This window comes from Mobula hypostoma, chromosome 12, assembly GCF_963921235.1.
Source record: "Mobula hypostoma chromosome 12, sMobHyp1.1, whole genome shotgun sequence".
Lineage (NCBI taxonomy): Eukaryota > Metazoa > Chordata > Chondrichthyes > Myliobatiformes > Myliobatidae > Mobula > Mobula hypostoma.
In genome coordinates this window covers 46,265,544-46,283,530 of record NC_086108.1, presented here as the reverse complement: position 1 = coordinate 46,283,530, position 17,987 = coordinate 46,265,544, and the positions used below count along the sequence as shown (strand labels likewise).

The window sequence follows — 17,987 nt, the reverse complement described above, 5'->3', positions numbered from 1 at the left end:
TATGAATGAGCTCTTAGTTACATTGTGCCTTGCATCTGCCCATGTGGGAGCTAATGGTAAAATACCCAATGCAATGAAGTGCAGGTTATCCTCCAGTTACCCTCTTGTTTGTGAGATTTGCAAATACAATGTGCTGCAGGTTTGTCCACATAATGTGTGTCACTGCGCCATGTTTTGCATGTGCAGTCATTACTCAATTTTTAACTTTTTGCTTCAGCTGTAAGGTGTGAGGTTCCAAAGCTTCCCAAGAATGGATATCAGAACTGTTCGCATGTAGGTGGAGACTTCACTTTCCGCTCGGTCTGCGTTTATAGCTGTGCAGCAGGGTTCTCGTTGAACGGGTCTGAGAGTCTGCAGTGTGACAGCTCTGGAAGGTGGTCATCACCCATACCAACCTGTGAAGGTAGTTTTGTTTAATGAGTCTTGGGTCATACTGGAATGCCAAAAAGTATTGATGTTTTCATCAGTATATGTTTTCAGAAATAGTGTAAAAAACAAAGAGACTGGAAAATAAAATCTATTAGAGGAACTCAGCAGGTTGAGCTGCATCTGTTAGGAGAAAGGTATTATCGATATTTGAGCATGAGATCCTGTCTCAGGAATTATTTGTTCCGATACAGGGTCACACTCCAAAACTTTGGCAAATTCTTTCCCTCCAAAGATGTTGCTTGATCCAATGAGTTCCTCAAGTAGATTGATTGTGATCTCAATTCGTCTTCACATTTTTTGATGGTAACAAGTTAATGTTTCAAATACCCGCATATTAAAACATTGATGAGCAAGTGGCTGTAATGACAACTGTTTAAACGTTATCATTATGGACTTTTTTTTGTAATTGGTGGAAAATATGTCCTCTTTTAGCTTTCGAACTGCACTGTAGAACATAGAAACATAGAAAACCTACAGCACAATACATGCCCGTCAACCCACAAAGCTGTGCCGAACATTTCCTTACCTTAGAAATTACCTAGGGTTACCCATAGCCCTTTATTTTTCCTGAGCTCCATGTACCTGTCCAGGAGTCTCTTAAAAGACCCTATTGTATCTGCCTCCACCACCATCGCCAGCAGCCCATTCCATGCACTCACCACTCTCTGCATAAAAACTTGCCCCTGACATCTCCTCTGTACCTACTTCCAAGCACCTTAAAACTGTGCCCTCTCATGCTAGCCATTTCAGCCCTGGGAAAAAGCCTTTGACTATCCACACAATCAATGCCTCTCATCATCTTATACACCTCTATCAGGTCACCTCTCATCCACGGTCGCTCCAAGGAGAAAAGACCGAGTTCACTCAACCTATTCTCATAAGGCATGTTCCCCAATCCAGGCAACATTCTTGTGAATCTCCTCTGCACACTTTCTATGGTTTCCACATCCTTCCTGTACTGAGGCAACCAGAACTGAGCACAGTACTCCAGGTAGGGTCTGACCAGGGTTCTATATAGCTGCAACGTTACCTCTTGGCTCCTAAACTCAATCTCACGATTGATGAAGGCCAATGCACCTTATGCTTTCTTAACCACAGAGTCAACCTGCGCAGCAGCTTTGAGTGTCCTATGGACTTGGATCCCAAGATCCTGGTGATCCTCCACACTGCCAAGAGTCTTACCATTAATACTATATTCTGCCATCATATTTGACCCACCAAAGTGAACCAGCTCACACTTATCTGGGTTGAAGTTCATCTGCCACTTCTCAGTCCAGTTTTGCATCCTATCAATGTCCTGCTGTAACCTCTGACAGCCCTCCACACTATCCACAACACCCCCAATCTTTGTGTCATCAGCAAATTTACTAACACATCCCTCCACTTCCTCATCCAGATCATTTATAAAACTCACAAAGAGTAGGGGTCCCAGAACAGATCCCTAAGGCACACCACTGGTCACCGACCTCCAGGCAGAATATGACCTGTCTACAACCGCTCTTTGCCTTCTGTAGGAAGCCAGTTCTGGATCCACAAAGCAATGTCCCCTCGCATCCCATGCCCCCTTACCTTCTCAATAAGCCTTGCATGGGGTACCTTATCAAATGCCTTGCTGAAATCCATATACACTATATCTACTGCTCTACTTTCATCAATGTGTTTAGTCACATCCTCAAAAAATTAAAGCAGGCTCCTAAGGCACGACTTGCCTTTAACAAAGCCATGCTGACTACTCATAATCATATTATGCCTCTCCAAATGTTCATAAATCCTGCCTCTCAGGATCTTCTCCATCAACTTACCATCCACTGAAGTAAGACTTACTGGTCTATAATTTCCTGGGCTATCCCTACTCCCTTTCTTGAATAATGGAACAACATCTGCAACCTTTCAATCCTCCGGAACCTCTCCCGTCCCCATTGATGATGCAAAGATCATCACCAGAGGCTCAGCAATCACCTCCCTCGCCTCCCACAGTACCTTGGGATACATCTCGTCCGGTCCTGGTGACTTATCCAACTTGATGCTTTCCAAAAACTCCAGCACATCCTCTTTCTTAATATCTACATGCTCAAGCGTTTCAGTCCTCTGTAAGTCATCACTACAATCGCTAAGATCCTTTTCCATAGTGAATACTGAAGCAAGGTATTCATTAAGTACCTCTGCTATCTCCTTCAGTTCCATACACACTTTTCCACTGTCACACTTGATTGGTCCTACTCTCTCACACCTTATCCTCTTGCTCTTCAGATACTTGTAGAATGCCTTGGTGTTTTTCTTAATCCTGTCCACCAAGGCTTTCTCATGGCCCCTTCTGGCTCTCCTAAGTTCTTTCTTAAGCTCCTTCCTGCTAGCCTTATAATCTTATAGATCTCTATCATTACCTAGTTTTTTGAACCTTTCATAAACTCTTCTTCTTGACTAGATTTACACAGCCTTTGTACATCACGGTTCCCGTACCCTACCATCCTTTCCCTGTCTCATTGAAACATACCGTACCTATGCAAAACTTTACGCAATATCCCCTGAACATTTGCCACATTTCTTCTGTACATTTCCCTGAGAATATCTGTTCCCAATTTATGCTTCCAAGTTCCTACCCAATAGCTTTATATTTCCCCTTACTCCAATTAAACGATTTCCTAACTTGTCTGTTCCTATCTCTCTCCAATGCTATGGTAAAGGAGATAGCATTGTGATGACTATCTCCAAAATGCTCTCTCACTGAAAGACCTGACACCTGACCAGGTTCATTTCCCAATACTAGATCAAGTACAGCCTCTCCTCTTGTAGGTTTATCTACATATTGTGTCAAGAAACCTTCCTGAACACACCTAACAAACTCCACCCCACCTAAACCCCTTGCTCTAGGGACATGTCAATCGACATTTGAGAAATTAAGATCTCCCACCACGACAACCTTGTTATTAGTACACCTTTCCAGAATCTGTCTCCCTATCTGCTCTGCGATGTCCCTGTTACCATTGGGTGGTCTATATAAAACACCCAGCAGAGTTATTGGCCCCCTCATATTCCTAACTTTCTCCCACAGAGACTCCATGGACAATCCCTCCATGTATTCCTCCTTTTCTGCAGCCATGACACTATCGCTGGTCAACAGTGCCACGCCCCCACCTCTTTTGCCTCCCTCCCTGTCCTTTCTGAAATATCTAAAGCCTGGCAATCGAAGTAACCATTCCTGCCTCTGAGCCATCCAAGTCTCTGTAATGGCCACAGCATCATAGCTCCAAGTACTGATCCACGCTCTAAGCTCATCCACTCTGTTCATAATATTCCTTGCATTAAAATAGAGACATCTCAAACCATCGGTCTGAGCGCATCCCTTCTCTATCACCTGCCTATCCTCCCTCTCGCACTGTCTCCAAGCTTTCTCTATTTGTGAACCAACCGCCTCTTCCTTTGTCTCTTCAGTTTGGGTCCCACCCTCAAGCAGTCCTAGTTTAAACTCTCCCCAAAAGCCTTAGCAAACCTCCCGGCCAGGACATTGGTCCTCCTGGGATTCACGTGCAACCTGCCCTTTTTGTACAGGTCACTCCTGCCCGAAAAGAGGTCCCAGTGATCCAGAAATCTGAATCCCTGCCCCCTGCTCCAACCCCTCAGCCACGCATTTATCCTCCACCTCATTCTATTCCTATACAGTGCTCACTGTCACGTGGCACAGGCACATAGAACAGTACAGCTCAGGAACAATGACTTTGCCCCACACAATGCCTGTGCCAAGCACAATGCAAAATTAAACAACTTGTACATAATCCACATCCCTGCATTCCTTACCTATTCTGTGTCTGTCTAACCGCCTCTGTCATATCTGCATCCATCCACCATATCTCACAGTGCAACACAGGAAGCCTTCGCTCTTTGTGCAAAAATAAATTCCTTACGTCTTCTTTAAACATTCCCCCTCTCAATTTAAATGTATGTCCTGTACCACAGGGATGCAAGAAAAATGGGAAGGGTTAGAAGGTTGTGGAGTAGGTTTATATTGCTTGGCACAGCATCATGACCATAGGGCCTGTCCCTGTGCTGCACTGTTCTAAGTCCTATGTACTTGCTATTTCTACTCTGCAATACAATTCTGATTGTCCACCAGCATTATTTATTACCTTTGTTTTCTGGTAGTAATCAGACCCTTATTTCTAATAATTTATGCGGCAGGAGCAACCATTTATTTTGACTTGATTTTTTTAATCAACAGCTGAGTCCTGACTTTTCTGTTCGGTCTGCACAGTCCCACATCATATCTCTTTATTTTACTCTAGATATACAGCAAAACCAATTTGTAACCAAGGTGGCCATTGGCACTGGAGGGGCCTCGGCTTTACTTTCCCTGCCTTTTATCGGATATTTAATTAAACTGCATCGAAGAAAAGGTAAGCCTCCTAAACTTTCTCTATTCTGTTCTTTATTGAGCTAGCAATACACACCATCTTGAGTTTGCACTGGGGCTGTTAATGTAAGTAGGAGAGCACAAATAACTGTATTCAGAGCTAACCAGGCCACGTTTCAGTGCTTCATAGCTGGTGTAACTCAATTTACATAGCTGGGGTTTTGCTATTAGAATCTCTGGTTTATTAGCCTCCCATGTGGCTTGGAGGGGGTTCCTAGAGCAAACTGTTGTTAGTACGCCCAAAAATACCACTACCCTGTGCACAGCACCTGGACCTATGAGAATATGGCAAGCAATGGTGTAGCTATTGGACTGAAGAATTTGTACTGCGGTGCACAGAGTCAGATCTAGAAGACACAATACTGTCCAATCAAGTGTAAGAAACAAAATTAATAGGGGAAAGAAAGTATTGAGTGAGAGAAAGGGAGGTGCAAAAGAAAGAAAAACAGTTTGAAGACTGAATACTGAATTATCACATTTACCTCCAATCTCCAACTATATTTTGCTGAAACATTGAGATCCATTTTGTCAAAGTTCATTTTGGGTTTAGGCAGGTTGTGTGTAATATTTAAAACTTAACATATTAAAATACCCCCCTAGTTTGGAATGGCCAACCAATCTCAGAAATAAACTTAGAACATATGCATTCCAATAGGACAGTAACTTCAGGTGGTCTACTAAATCTAAAGGAGAAATCTGGCCCCATTACAAAAAGCTTATTGAGCAGCAAGTTCTAGAGTTTTGCCTCAAACTGCCTCATTCCACTCACCAGACAACGTTGTCCAAATTGAACTTAGATAACAATGACCCTTTGTTTTTGGACCTGTTGATGAGCATTCCAGGGAGAAAACAAATTAAACAGATGCAGGAACCTTAAACGAAAACAGAAAATCCTGAAAGAACTCAGCTAGTCAAGCAGCATCTGTGGAAGAGAGACCAGTTAGTGCTTCTAGTCAGGAATCCTTCCTCAGAACTGGGGGAGGAAAAGAGAGTTGTCAGTTTTCAAAGCTGAACTGTGAGGAGGAATGAAGTGTAAGACAGAAAACCATATGGAGACTGGCATGAGCACTGGCCATTAGGGAACCATTTTATAGAAAAGAAATGAAGAAAGGACTTAAGCAGAACAATGGGAAAGAATGAGAGAACAGTTTACCTGAAGCTGGAAAATTCAGTGTCCATTCCAGAAGGTTGCAAACTGTCTGGACAGAACATAAGATATTGCTTCTCTAGTTTATGTGGACCCTCATAATGGCTGTGGAAGGGGTCACAGACAGACATGCCAGAGTAGGAGTGAGATGGAGAATTAAAGTGCGATGCAATAGGAAGTTCAAGATCAGCCCTGCAGACAGAGCGCCCGGTGATCATGAGGATTTTATGCATGGCACTCTCCAGTACAACATCTAAATGTTCATCCAAGTTAGTTATGCCAAGAATTAGCACCCTAAAGCATTTATTATCTTAGCATCAGTTTGTTCCTTTTCTGTAGCAACAGTGTCTAGTTTCTGTGCAAGATCAATGTTATACGAAATTATCTCAGTCTATTCTTTTGAGTGGAATCTGAGAGGTATTTTCTTTATTTATTCAATTATTCACTGAAGATTCCAGTGTCAAGGCCAGCATTTGTTGCTGATTTCTAATGGCCCTTGAGAAAGTGATGGCAAGCCACTTTCTTGAACTTCTGCAATCCCTCTGATGAAGGTATTCTAACAGTGGCATTGGATAGGAAGTTGTCAGGGTTTAGACCCAGTGACAAGTCCTGTTGATCTTGCCCTTTTTGGTGCCTGAGGTCATACAACTGAGCGGTATTATTGCAGTAGACCTGATAAATAATTACAGAGCTCTGATAGATGGAGTAAATGTTTAGAATGATGTATTGCATGCCAATCAAATGGATAGTTTTGTGCAGGATGGCATCAAGCTACTTAAGTGTGGCTGGAGTTGGACAAAGGGAGAGTGTTTCATCACAATTCTGCTGTGACCTTTATGGTTAGCAGAAAGATCCTGGGGTGCCAGGATACCCAGCCTTTGTATTTTTGCAGTCACAATATTGAGGTAATGAATCTATTTAGGTTTCTGGTCAGCAGTGAACATCAGAATAGTGGGCCGCAGTAGATATTAATGCTAATGAATGTTGAGGGTAGAGTTTCTCATATTGAAGATGATTATTGTTTGGCACTTGTGCAAGGCAAATATTCCTAACCAATTTTCAGCCTATCTATGAATGTTGTTCAGGTTTTGTTGCATGCAGGCAAAGGCTTTTGCATTTACTGGGAAGCTGAAAATCAGATCGAATATTGCACAATGATAAGTGAACATTGTTACTTCTGAATTTAGTGCAAGGATATGAATACACCAACTGAAGAGTTTTTTCCTCAAGTTCCATTGACGTACATTTTGCCAGGGTTCATTGAGTCACATTGAACCAGATGTGGGATGAAATCAAGAACAGTAATTCACCTCTGGCATTCAATTCTTTTGTTATATTTGGGCCAGGATTGAAAGGAGGTCTGGAACTGAGCGGTCCTATCAAAGCCTAAACTTCACACTTGTGAACAGTTGTTGATAATTAGCAACCTATAAGCATCAGCATTTGTAATTTAAAAACAATTGATTGGACCTCCTGTCCAGAATGGAGTTTGATAGCTGAAATTATTATGATCAATTAATGAATAAAGCAAGTTCAGTCCTGACTCTTAATACCAAATGTTTTCATGTTGTAGAACACAAGTAAAATGGAAATAAGTGAATGGACAGATTCCCTGATCTTTCTTTGTTTTGTAAAAACTGAAAGAGAAACATGGCATAACCTTCATTTAGGATATTTTATTCTGTGAAATATACAGAATAAGGTCCAAGCTTCACTTGCTCAGTCTGCTTTGCAATTTCTCATTTGTTCATAGCATAACCAGGATTATCTACCGTAATAAATCAGTTCCCAACCGACGGCCATTAAAACTTAGAAGTTGATAGAAAGTCTCTGAACTTTCGTTCAGATAATCTTAAATGTTAGCTCTTATTTTGCTCCCCACTGGTCAACCTGCTGAGTACAACCAGCATTTTCTATCATGGCAAGTGTCACGTGACCGACAACAATGAATTATCAATGGAGTCAGGTTTTATAAAAAACAAACAAACATTTATTAAACTCTCCTCAACAATAGTGAAAAGTATTCAGACGACTAACTTAACCGGAAGTTAACTGCTATACGGCCACTCTGGAACAGTTTTTAAAAGGATAAATTCGAAAGCAGTTCTTAAAGTGGTGAATTCGAACAGTCTTAAAATGGTAAATTCAAAAGTCCAAGTGACTTACACAGTCAATAAGGAGGGACTTCTTTGGAAACGGATTTCTTCAAAGACATGGAGTTACTGCGGATTCTCCAAAGGATTCACGACGAAGGAAATAAAACGGCTTAAAGGAACTGACCTTTTCCTGGAGAGTGAACACTGTACAACCTTCCCTGCTCTTGCAGAAGTTATCTCAGATACAGGTCACCATATTCTGAATTAATCCTCAATAAAGTCGATCCTTCATTAAACCACCGAACGACTCCAACTTTATTCCGATCCTTCAGGTTCCCGTCCTTTAATAAGGTTTTCACTCTTCAATACTACTGTAAAGGTAAATCAAAGATACACCAACAAAGCTGGCAACGATTCGTGAAACTGCCGGCACAACGATTTTACCTTACAATAGGAAGTAGAACTCCACTTTAAAACGAAACTGCGTCATGAGACGAATATGCAGCATAACGGAGTAACTAATGAAGCAAGCAACAACTCAACTGAAACTAACTGCATCACACCAGGGGTCTCTCTTTTATACCTGTTGTGAACATGTCATCACATGACCTCACATCGGTGGGAAAATTACATCATGTGACTGCACGCTGGCGGGAAAATTATATCACCCCACCATCACAAAACCATTACATCATGGTCATAAGACGGGGTATGTAACACAAGCAAACTCAGCAATTCAGTTGTCATTCAAATGAGATGTAATTGGTTTATTATTGTCACATATACTGAGATACAATGAAAAACTGTTCCACATGCTATTGAAACAGACTGTTTCAAAATGTAAGTACATCAAGGTACAATGCAGAATATAGTGTGACAGCTACTGAGAAAGGGCAGTGCAGAAAGACAATGAGGTGCAAAGGGCTACAATGAGGTAAATTGCAAAGTACATCTTTTTTTTAATTCAAATTTTTATTGTTATTTATTCTTATTTTACAAGCAGCACAGCATATCACAGAGCAGATACAGTGCAGCAAATTTACACAGCCATCCCATGACAGGAAAAGAAATAAAACTTAGAGACAGAAAGAAGTTCTAATTTAAGTTTAAATTAACGTACTGTCATGGTCCGGTCCGTGAAGTCCGCATTCCGGTTCACAGTCCGGTCCATCATATCTTATTCCAGGTTTTCCAGTTTTCCCCAGTTTCCGTTGAGCCACCTGATTCTCATTTGGGCTGGCTTCATAAATAGCTTCAGGATTCAGCCTCTGGCTACTGGACTCTTCCCTTCTCTTCCCCTCACCTTTCTCCTGAAGCCTTGCCTGCAACCTTTGCCTGAACTCTTGCCTGTGTCCTCACCTGTATCGCTGTCAAATTCTACCGCTGAAGCAAGACCGGAGCCTAGCTGTGTCTAATGTCTAGATAAGGAACTGCCTATCGTTGTTTGGAACTGTCTCTGTGCCCACACCTTCACTAGGTAGGTCCGGCCATTTGCCGCTACCTTGTGTTGGGAACCGTCTCTGTGTCCACGCCTTTGCTAGGTAGGTCCAGCCTTTGCCACTACCTTGGTTGGGAACTGTCTCTCTGTGTTCTGTGTACAAGTCCCGGCCCTATGTCCTGCTCCCTAGGAGGGGTCCTGACTCCGTGTGGAGCCCTGGCCCCAAGTCCTGTTCCCAAGGAGGGGTCCTGTCTCTGTGTTCCGTGTACGAGTCCCAGCCCTAAGTCCTGTTCCCAAGGAGGGGTCCCGGCTCTGTGTTCCATGTCCCTGCTTTCCTGTCTCCCAAGATTACCAAGGCTCGGTGTTCTGCTTTCCTGTCTCCCAAGATTACCAAGGCTCGGTGTTCTGCGTCCCTGTCTCCCAAGTCCAAGTCTTAGCTTCGTGTCCTCATCCTGTTCTGGTCCTGCATCCTGCCCAGGAGTCCCGCGTCCTACCGCCACGTCCAGTCCTGTTGCCTTGCCACGTCTTGTCCTCGCTTAGATCCGGAGTCTGAGCCCGAGTCAAGACCCAGGTTCCGGGTCCCTGTCCAGTCTCTGGCTCGGAGTCCTTGTCCAGGTTCCAAGTTCCTTGTTCCTCGTCCAGGTCCCGCTTTCCTAGTCTAGTCCTAGCCCAGACCCTATATCCTAGTCTTGTCCAGTGTCATTTCTTCCCCACTTCACTTGCTTTCTTGGCACACCTAGTCCTGTTCCTAGTACTTCAGTGTCTGTGTCTTGCATTTGGGTCCACCATCAATGCCCCCCTTATGACACATACAACCAAAATTGATCCTACCTGTCTTGCACTTTTCCCTCTCTGTTAATTCTTCCCAACATGCGTTCATATGATGAAATCTTAATCATTTCCTCAGTCCATTCCTTCACAGTGGGACATCTGGTTTTTTTCCAGTTTTGCAATATAATTCTTGTAACTGTGATGAGACCCACCTTTAAAATAGTAAATTTGTCATTGTTTACATTAGGTATCATTGTCCTATCACCCAAGAGACAAAGCCGTGGGCACAAGGGCAGTGTGGAACCCGACCAATTCCCCAACAGATCAAGAACTTTATACACCAAAATGGACGAACCATGGAACACTCCCAAATCATGTGAAAATATGTGCCCACCTCATTTTCACATTTCCAGCATAAATTATTATCAACAATCCCCATTTTGTACAGTCTAGTTGTTGTCCAATAATATCTGTGTGCTATCTTATACTGAATAAATTTCCCTCTCGCTTCCCTAATATGTCTACCCACATTTGATAAAGTATTTGACCACTCATTATCTTCAATATCGCTTTCAAGATCCTTCTGCCATACTGCTTTGAGATTGTTACACGATTCACCCACAGAGTGCTTGAACATTTTATAAAACACTGATGCTTTATGAACTTCCTGTGGTAATGTAGAGTATTCAGTTAAAGAGTTACTTTGTGGGTCATCGTTCTTAAATATGCTACTAATGCAAAGTTCATCTTTATCATATTAAAGGCCTTGAGGAATCTTTCAACAGTGAGACAGTAGCTGTTCTTGAGCTTTCAAGCTTTTGTATGGAATGGAAGAGGAGAGAAGCGATTGGGGTGGGAGGGTTTATTGATAATGTTGGCTGCTTTCCCAAATGTAGAAGAGTCAATGAGGGGATCCTGGTTTTTGAGCTGTTTTTAAATAATAATTGGTATCTATTTCTGCTTTTGCTTTCCAGCAAAGAATGAACGTTTGTCACTGTAAGGTAATGATGATTTGTCTGTATATCTCCACTTAAGATGCCTGGTGAAAAAATGGTAGTATTTTATTTATATTGCCATTCCCCTATTTACACCTTATTATTGTCTTGATTCTTAAATCTGTTAAAAGAAATGATCGTTTGAGCCAATAGTGTTCAGCACTTCTTTAGATCAGTATCTGAGAACTTCAAATCAGTTACCTGTTTTTAAGGCCAAAGTGATTAATCCTGGGAAACTGCCCCAGAAAGACATGCTCTCCTATGAAAACAAAGTACTTTGTTTCATAATTAACTTTGTTAAGGAATTAGTCATTTCAACATCAAACGCTATAAATGGAAAGAACTCTGTGATCACTTGAGAAATATATTCTGGAAAAAGTACAATTTGACTTTCTTTGCAATGTAATTTTTTTCTTTAAATTTTAACAATGGAGAACCACAAATAATTTTATATATATAAACAATTAACAGACAGCACTGTTAGATGACAGTTACTGAGGTCTTCTCAAGAAATGTGAGCATCATGTTTAAAATGCTATGCTAAAAATAGTAACAAATTTGTTTGCTTAATTACAGATCACAGAGAAAGTAGCAAATACAAGGCTGAACCAGACAAAATTGGAAAGCTTGAGATGTCTCTTCTTCACAAATGATATGAGGCTTTTTGTTATATTGATCACCTGAACAGAATAAATGGATTAAAATATTGAAGTACCAAATAATGTTATCATTTAAAGCTATGAACAAAGATTGTGTTTAAATATGATGTTGCAATTTTCAGAGTTTCCAATGGTAGCTGGAAGAAAATAGCAATGTTTATATCCCCTGCACTTAATTATTAAGGATCAGTTTTATAGATGCTATTTTAAATGCATAAAATATTGATAGAATTAACTTCCTTGTTTTAGTCATTTGCTTGCTTAGCTGACATGTAAAAATGAAACTGTATTCGAACATGTAGAACTTCCATGTATAAAGTGCCTCTAATATAGTAAATCATTGTCTCTAGCATGGAAAAAGATAACATTAAAATAAAAAGTATTCTTCTCCAATACAGTGGCATGCAAAAGTTTTGGCAACCCTGGTCAAAATTTCTGTTACTGTGAATAGTTAAGTGAGTAGAAAATGAACTGATCTCCAAAAGTCATAAAGTGAAAGATGAAACATTCTTTTCAGCATTTTAAGCAAGATTAGTGTATTATTTTTGTTTTGTACAATTTTAGAGTGAAAAAAAGGAAAGGAGAACCATGCAAAAGTTTGGGCACCCCAAGAGATTTGTGCTCTCAGGTAACTTTTACCAAGGTCTCAGACCTTAATTAGCTTGTTAGAGCTATGGCTTGTTCACAATCATCGTTAGGAAAGGCCAAGTGATGCAAATTTCAAAGCTTTATAAATATCCTGACTCCTAAAACCTTGTCCCAACAATCAGCAGCCATGGGCTCCTCTAAGCAGCTGCCTAGCACTCTGAAAATTAAAATAAATGATGCCCACAAAGCAGGAGAAGGCTATAAGAAGATAGCAAAGTATTTTCAGGTAGCCGTTTCCTCAGTTTGTAATGTAATTAAGAAATGGCAGTTAACAGGAACAGTGGAGGTCAAGTTGAGGTCTAGAAGACCAAGAAAACTTTCTGAGAGAACTGCTCGTAGGATTGCTAGAAAGGCAAATCAAAACCCCCGTTTGACTGCAAAAGACCTTCAGGAAGATTTAGCAGACTGGAGTGATGGTGCACTGTTCTACTGGGCAGCGACACCAGCACAAATATGATCTTCATGGAAGAGTCATCAGAAGAAAACCTTTCCTACATCCTCACCACAAAATTCAGCATCAGAACTTTTCAAAGGGACATCTAAACAAGCCTGATGCATTTTGGAAACAAGTCCTGTGGACTGATGAAGTTAAAATAGAACTTTTTGGCTGCAATGAGCAAAGGTATGTTTGGAGAAAAGAGGGTGCAGAATTTCATGAAAAGAACACCTCTCCAACTGTTAAGCACGGGGGTTGATCGATCATGCTTTGGGCTTGTGTTGCAGCCAGTGGCACAGGGAACATTTCACTGGTAGAGGGAAGAATGAATTCAATTAAATACCAGCAAATACTAGAAGCAAACATCACACTGTCTATAAAAAAGATGAAGATGAAAAGAGGATGGCTGCTCTAACAGGATAATGATCCTAAACACATTGCAAAATCCACAATGCACTACCTCAAGAGGTGCAAGCTGAAGGTTTTGCCATGACCCTTACAGTCCCACAACCTAAACATCATTGAAGATCTGTGGATAGACCTCAAAAGAGCAGTGCATGCAAGATGGCCCAAGAATCTCACAGAACTAGAAGACTTTTGCAAGGAAGACTGGGTGAAAATCCTCCAAACAAGAATTGTAAGACTCTTAGCTGGCTACAGAAAGCATTTACAAGCTGTGATACTTGCCAAAGGGGGTGTTACTAAGTACTGACCATGCAGGGTGCCCAAACTTTTGCTTCAGGCCCTTTTCCTTTCTGGTTATTTTGAAACTGTAAAAGATGGAAACAAAAAAGTAATCTTGCTTAAAATAATAAAGAAATGTGTCATCTTTAACTTTATGCCTTTTGGAAATCAGGTAATCTTTTACTCGCTTAGCTATTCACAGTAACAGAAATTTTGACCAGGGGTGCCCAAACTTTTGCTTCAGGTCCTTTTCCTTTTTTGTTATTTTGAAACTGTAAAAGATGGAAATAAAAAAGTAATCTTGCTTAAAATATTAAAGAAATGTGTCATCTTTAACTTTATGCCTTTTGGAAATCAGGTCATCTTTTACTCACTTAGCTACTCACAGTAACAGAAATTTTGACCAGGGGTGCCCAAACTTTTGCATACCACTGTATGTATTTCTTAATATCCATCTCTTTTTTCTCTGTGATTGATGTTAAAATTAAGAATCCTTATTAGCGTGACAGAATAGTCAAAGCTGGCATCTTAAATACACATATAGCTGAGCAAAAAGACCCAAATTCAATCCCTATTCCTATTCTATAATAGAATTCCTAATCTCTGTTGAGCTATTGTGCTAAAATGTGCCTGATCACTAGCATGTAGGAGAGAAATGAATGAGCAGATGCCATGTCCATGTAATATCTAGTGATCTCTAGTGAGGTGTTTGTGACAGGATCGGGGAAAAAGCTGACAATTACTGATTAGGCTCCACATTTACAGAGGCACCAAAGAGTAGTCACCACCCCTGAAATGCGACATGAGAATAAAGTAGCACACACTAGAAAATTAGTTAGAAGATAAAGCCTGAAGACAAACAACTGAAAGAAAGAAAATTGCAACAAAGCCATAGACAGTGTAGGAAAACCTATTTCTCCTTCTAATTATGAGAGAAGTGCAAGGAAAAGAAACATTGTGATTTGAATGATGTTCTGAAGAGAATTAGGTTGTTTGCTACCATGAAAGCTTCAAACACATGAGGAATACAGAACTCCAAGACAGATGTGCCTCATTGGTCTTAAAGATACCCTAAGGCATTATATAGATGCCAAACTGAATTTAATGTTTCAGGTAGTCAGGCTTTTCCTGTGATAACAATTTATGGGATCTTCCCTTAGTGTTTCACTTCATACACTTCTGCACATTGGCACAGTAAACCAATTAACTCTATATATCACAGACCTACGTATTTGTTTTCCGTTTCATCAGTTTGAAGAGAGTCTGGAAGAAAGAAACAGATTAAGATTGGACATGTATTTTCCTTAGGTATATTGGATGTTGCCTTCTTATTGATTCAGCAATTCAGTTATTCATTGCTCTACAGGAGCTGATGTAGCTTCCCAGCAAACACTGAGCTATAATAGTCTGTAACATCATTATTCAGCTTCTTAATGGTGCTCATTCTCATTAACAAGTGAGAGTCTTTAGGTCAATCTCATATAATTAAGGTTCTGGTCATCTTTTTTTTAACTTATAAATGCCCCCTGAATTTGTACTGTATCTGGGAAAAATCAAATTGTTTAGAACATAGAACATAGAACATAGAATAGTACAGCACAGTACAGGCCCTTCAGCCCACAATGTTGTGCCGACACTCAAACCCTGCCTCCCATATAAGCCCCCACCTTAGATTCCTCCATATACCTGTCTAGTAGTCTCTTAAACTTCACTAGTGTATCTGCCTCCACCACTGACTCAGGCAGTGCATTCCACGCACCAACCACTCTCTGAATAAAAAACCTTCCTCTAATATCCCCCTTGAACTTCCCACCCCTTACCTTAAAGCCATGTCCTCTTGTATTGAGCAGTGGTGCCCTGGGGAAGAGGCGCTGGCTATCCACTCTATCTATTCCTCTTATTATCTTGTACACCTCTATCATGTCTCCTCTCATCCTCCTTCTCTCCAAAGAGTAAAGCCCTAGCTCCCTTAATCTCTGATGATAATGCATACTCTCTAAACCAGGCAGCATCCTGGTAAATCTCCTCTGTACCCTTCCCAATGCTTCCACATCCTTCCTATAGTGAGGTGACCAGAACTGGACACAATACTCCAAGTGTGGCCTAACCAGAGTTTTATAGAGCTGCATCATTACATCGCGACTCTTAAACTCTATCCCTCGACCTATGAAAGCTAACACCCCATAAGCTTTCTTAACTACCCAAAACTGATAAACTGATAACTCTCACCTTGCTTTAGAGTTCGATTTGCCAGGGCACAGTTTAGTTATGTGTACTCTTTAGCTTCATCTGACTGAGCAGGGTCAAGGATTCACGCCTGTCAACCTATTTCTGTGAGCAACTTAGCCAAGATGATCTTGATATAATTAGATGAGATCATAAGAAAAGGATAATAATTGCATTCTTTTGGTAAATGGCTTGACCATCTAAAACGTTTGTAGATGTTCATCCTTGTTCACATATTGCTTCTCATGTTGAAATTCAAAATTAACATTGTGTCTAGAGGCTTACAAAGACTTTCAGTTTTCCCTCTTACATCTGTAGTGTATGATCAATATCTTCTGCCCAGTACAAACATTGGTATCATTGTTTATTTCTCTGTACCCCTGCTGCTTGAAGACATTACACATAACAGACCTAACTCAGCTCAAGGTTTCAGCCACAAATTATGCATTAATATCAGATTTTCCTTGTCTGACACAGCAGATTAAAATAGATGCATCTTTCAACTTTGTTTATTGTCACAGGCACACATACACAATCTATAAATGCCATAAAAATTAGCTTTCTGTAGTAGCAGCCTAGTAGATTACAAATGTGACAAACATAAGTTAGCATAAGCTTGAATTAAAATACATTATACTGTACATATACGACAGAAATAAACATAATGACACTCATTCAAATTGAGAAGAAAAATAAATATTCTAGGTAAGGTTTAGAGTTTTTCAGGTCAGTTCAAGAGCCTGATGGAAGTCGGGAAGAAGTAGTTGTTGAACTTTCAGGTATGCACCTTCAGGCTCTTGTACCTCTGGCCTTTTGGCACCATAAAGATGAGGGAGGGCATGGTCCAGATGATGCGGTCCACGAAGATGGATGCCAGCTTCCTGAGATGTCGTCTCTTGTAGATGCCTTCAATGATAAGAAGAGTTTTAACCCACTGGCTGAGTCCTTTACTTTCTGTAGCCTCTTGCATTTCCGTGAATTGGAGTCTCCATACCTGGCCATGATGGAGCCAGTCAGAATGCTCTCTACTGTACATCATCAAGAATGCACCAGAGTTTTCAAAGACATGCTGAATATCCTTAAACTCCAAGAAAGTAGAGATATTGGAAGGTCTTCTTTACAGTTGTATCTATATGCTGTGCTCAGAATAGGTTCTCTGAGATGTTGCTATCCAGGAACTTGAACCACTGATCTTTTCCACTACAGATGCTTCTGATGTGTCCTTGCTTGACTTTCCTTTCCTAAAAGGACTTGTATCTGCATTTGACATATTGCATGCAGTCCCTATCATAATTAATTTAATGGCAACCACAATAACCTAGAAAAATAAAGCTCTCATACAAAATGGGCACAAGAAAGGTGAATAAATACTTGTTGAAAGTTTATCCAATTGTTATAATAAATCCCTATATGAAAATATTACCTGAGGAAAAACTTCCTGTTTGATCAATTTGTGTTTGATTTATTGCTTCCACTTTTTTACTACTAAGATCTGAGTTTCAGATGATAAACAAAATATAATTGTGGAATATTCTGGAAAAATAAAAATCTGTGAACCTACTTCCAGTAAGTCAAACCAAAATACAAAATCAAAAAAGTAAAAACTGAAGAATATTCCCATCAGATTACACTTCCAATCACTGACCAAGAACAGGGATCAGTGGGGAATAAGTATCAAGAGTACTCAGAATCAGCTCCGATTCAAGTTTCTAATTCTACGAAAGATAAACATTTTCTTCCTCCAAATTCTGATTATTGGCATAGTTGAACTCAAATGTGGAACAGAACAGCATCAAACAATTATAAATTCAGAATAGGAAGGAAAAAGTCACAGTTTTGAATGACCTAAGGCAAGAAAACAGCTGTATAAAAAAAAAGCATTCTTTGCCAGGTTCAGGCAAAAGTCTTTTGAAGCCTTGATGGACACGGGAAAGCATTTACCAGAAATTATGTTTGAATTATTTCACCCAGTGAACTTGGAATAATCTTATTAAAAATATGAGTACAATTAAATATCTAACTATGCCAGTTTAGCAATAAAGTCAAAGTA

At 40.4% G+C, this 17,987-nt stretch overlaps 1 protein-coding gene across 5 annotated transcripts in view; it reads left to right on the top strand.

The window, feature by feature from the left end:
* The window catches only part of LOC134354765 (E-selectin-like), a 66,718-nt gene extending 52,728 nt beyond the window's left edge, over positions 1-13,990 (top strand). For 4 of the 5 annotated variants that reach the window (XM_063063991.1, XM_063063993.1, XM_063063992.1 and 1 more), the window contains 4 exons: positions 218-403; positions 4,710-4,820; positions 11,264-11,290; positions 11,861-13,989. In XM_063063991.1, the coding sequence (XP_062920061.1) occupies positions 218-403; positions 4,710-4,820; positions 11,264-11,289 (323 nt within the window). In that variant the 3' untranslated portion in view covers position 11,290; positions 11,861-13,989. Of the gene's footprint in view, positions 1-217; positions 404-4,709; positions 4,821-11,263; positions 11,291-11,860 lie in introns of all 5 variants that reach the window. The other variant, XM_063063995.1, reaches the window with a different exon arrangement.
* The last annotated feature ends 3,997 nt before the right edge of the window (positions 13,991-17,987 follow it).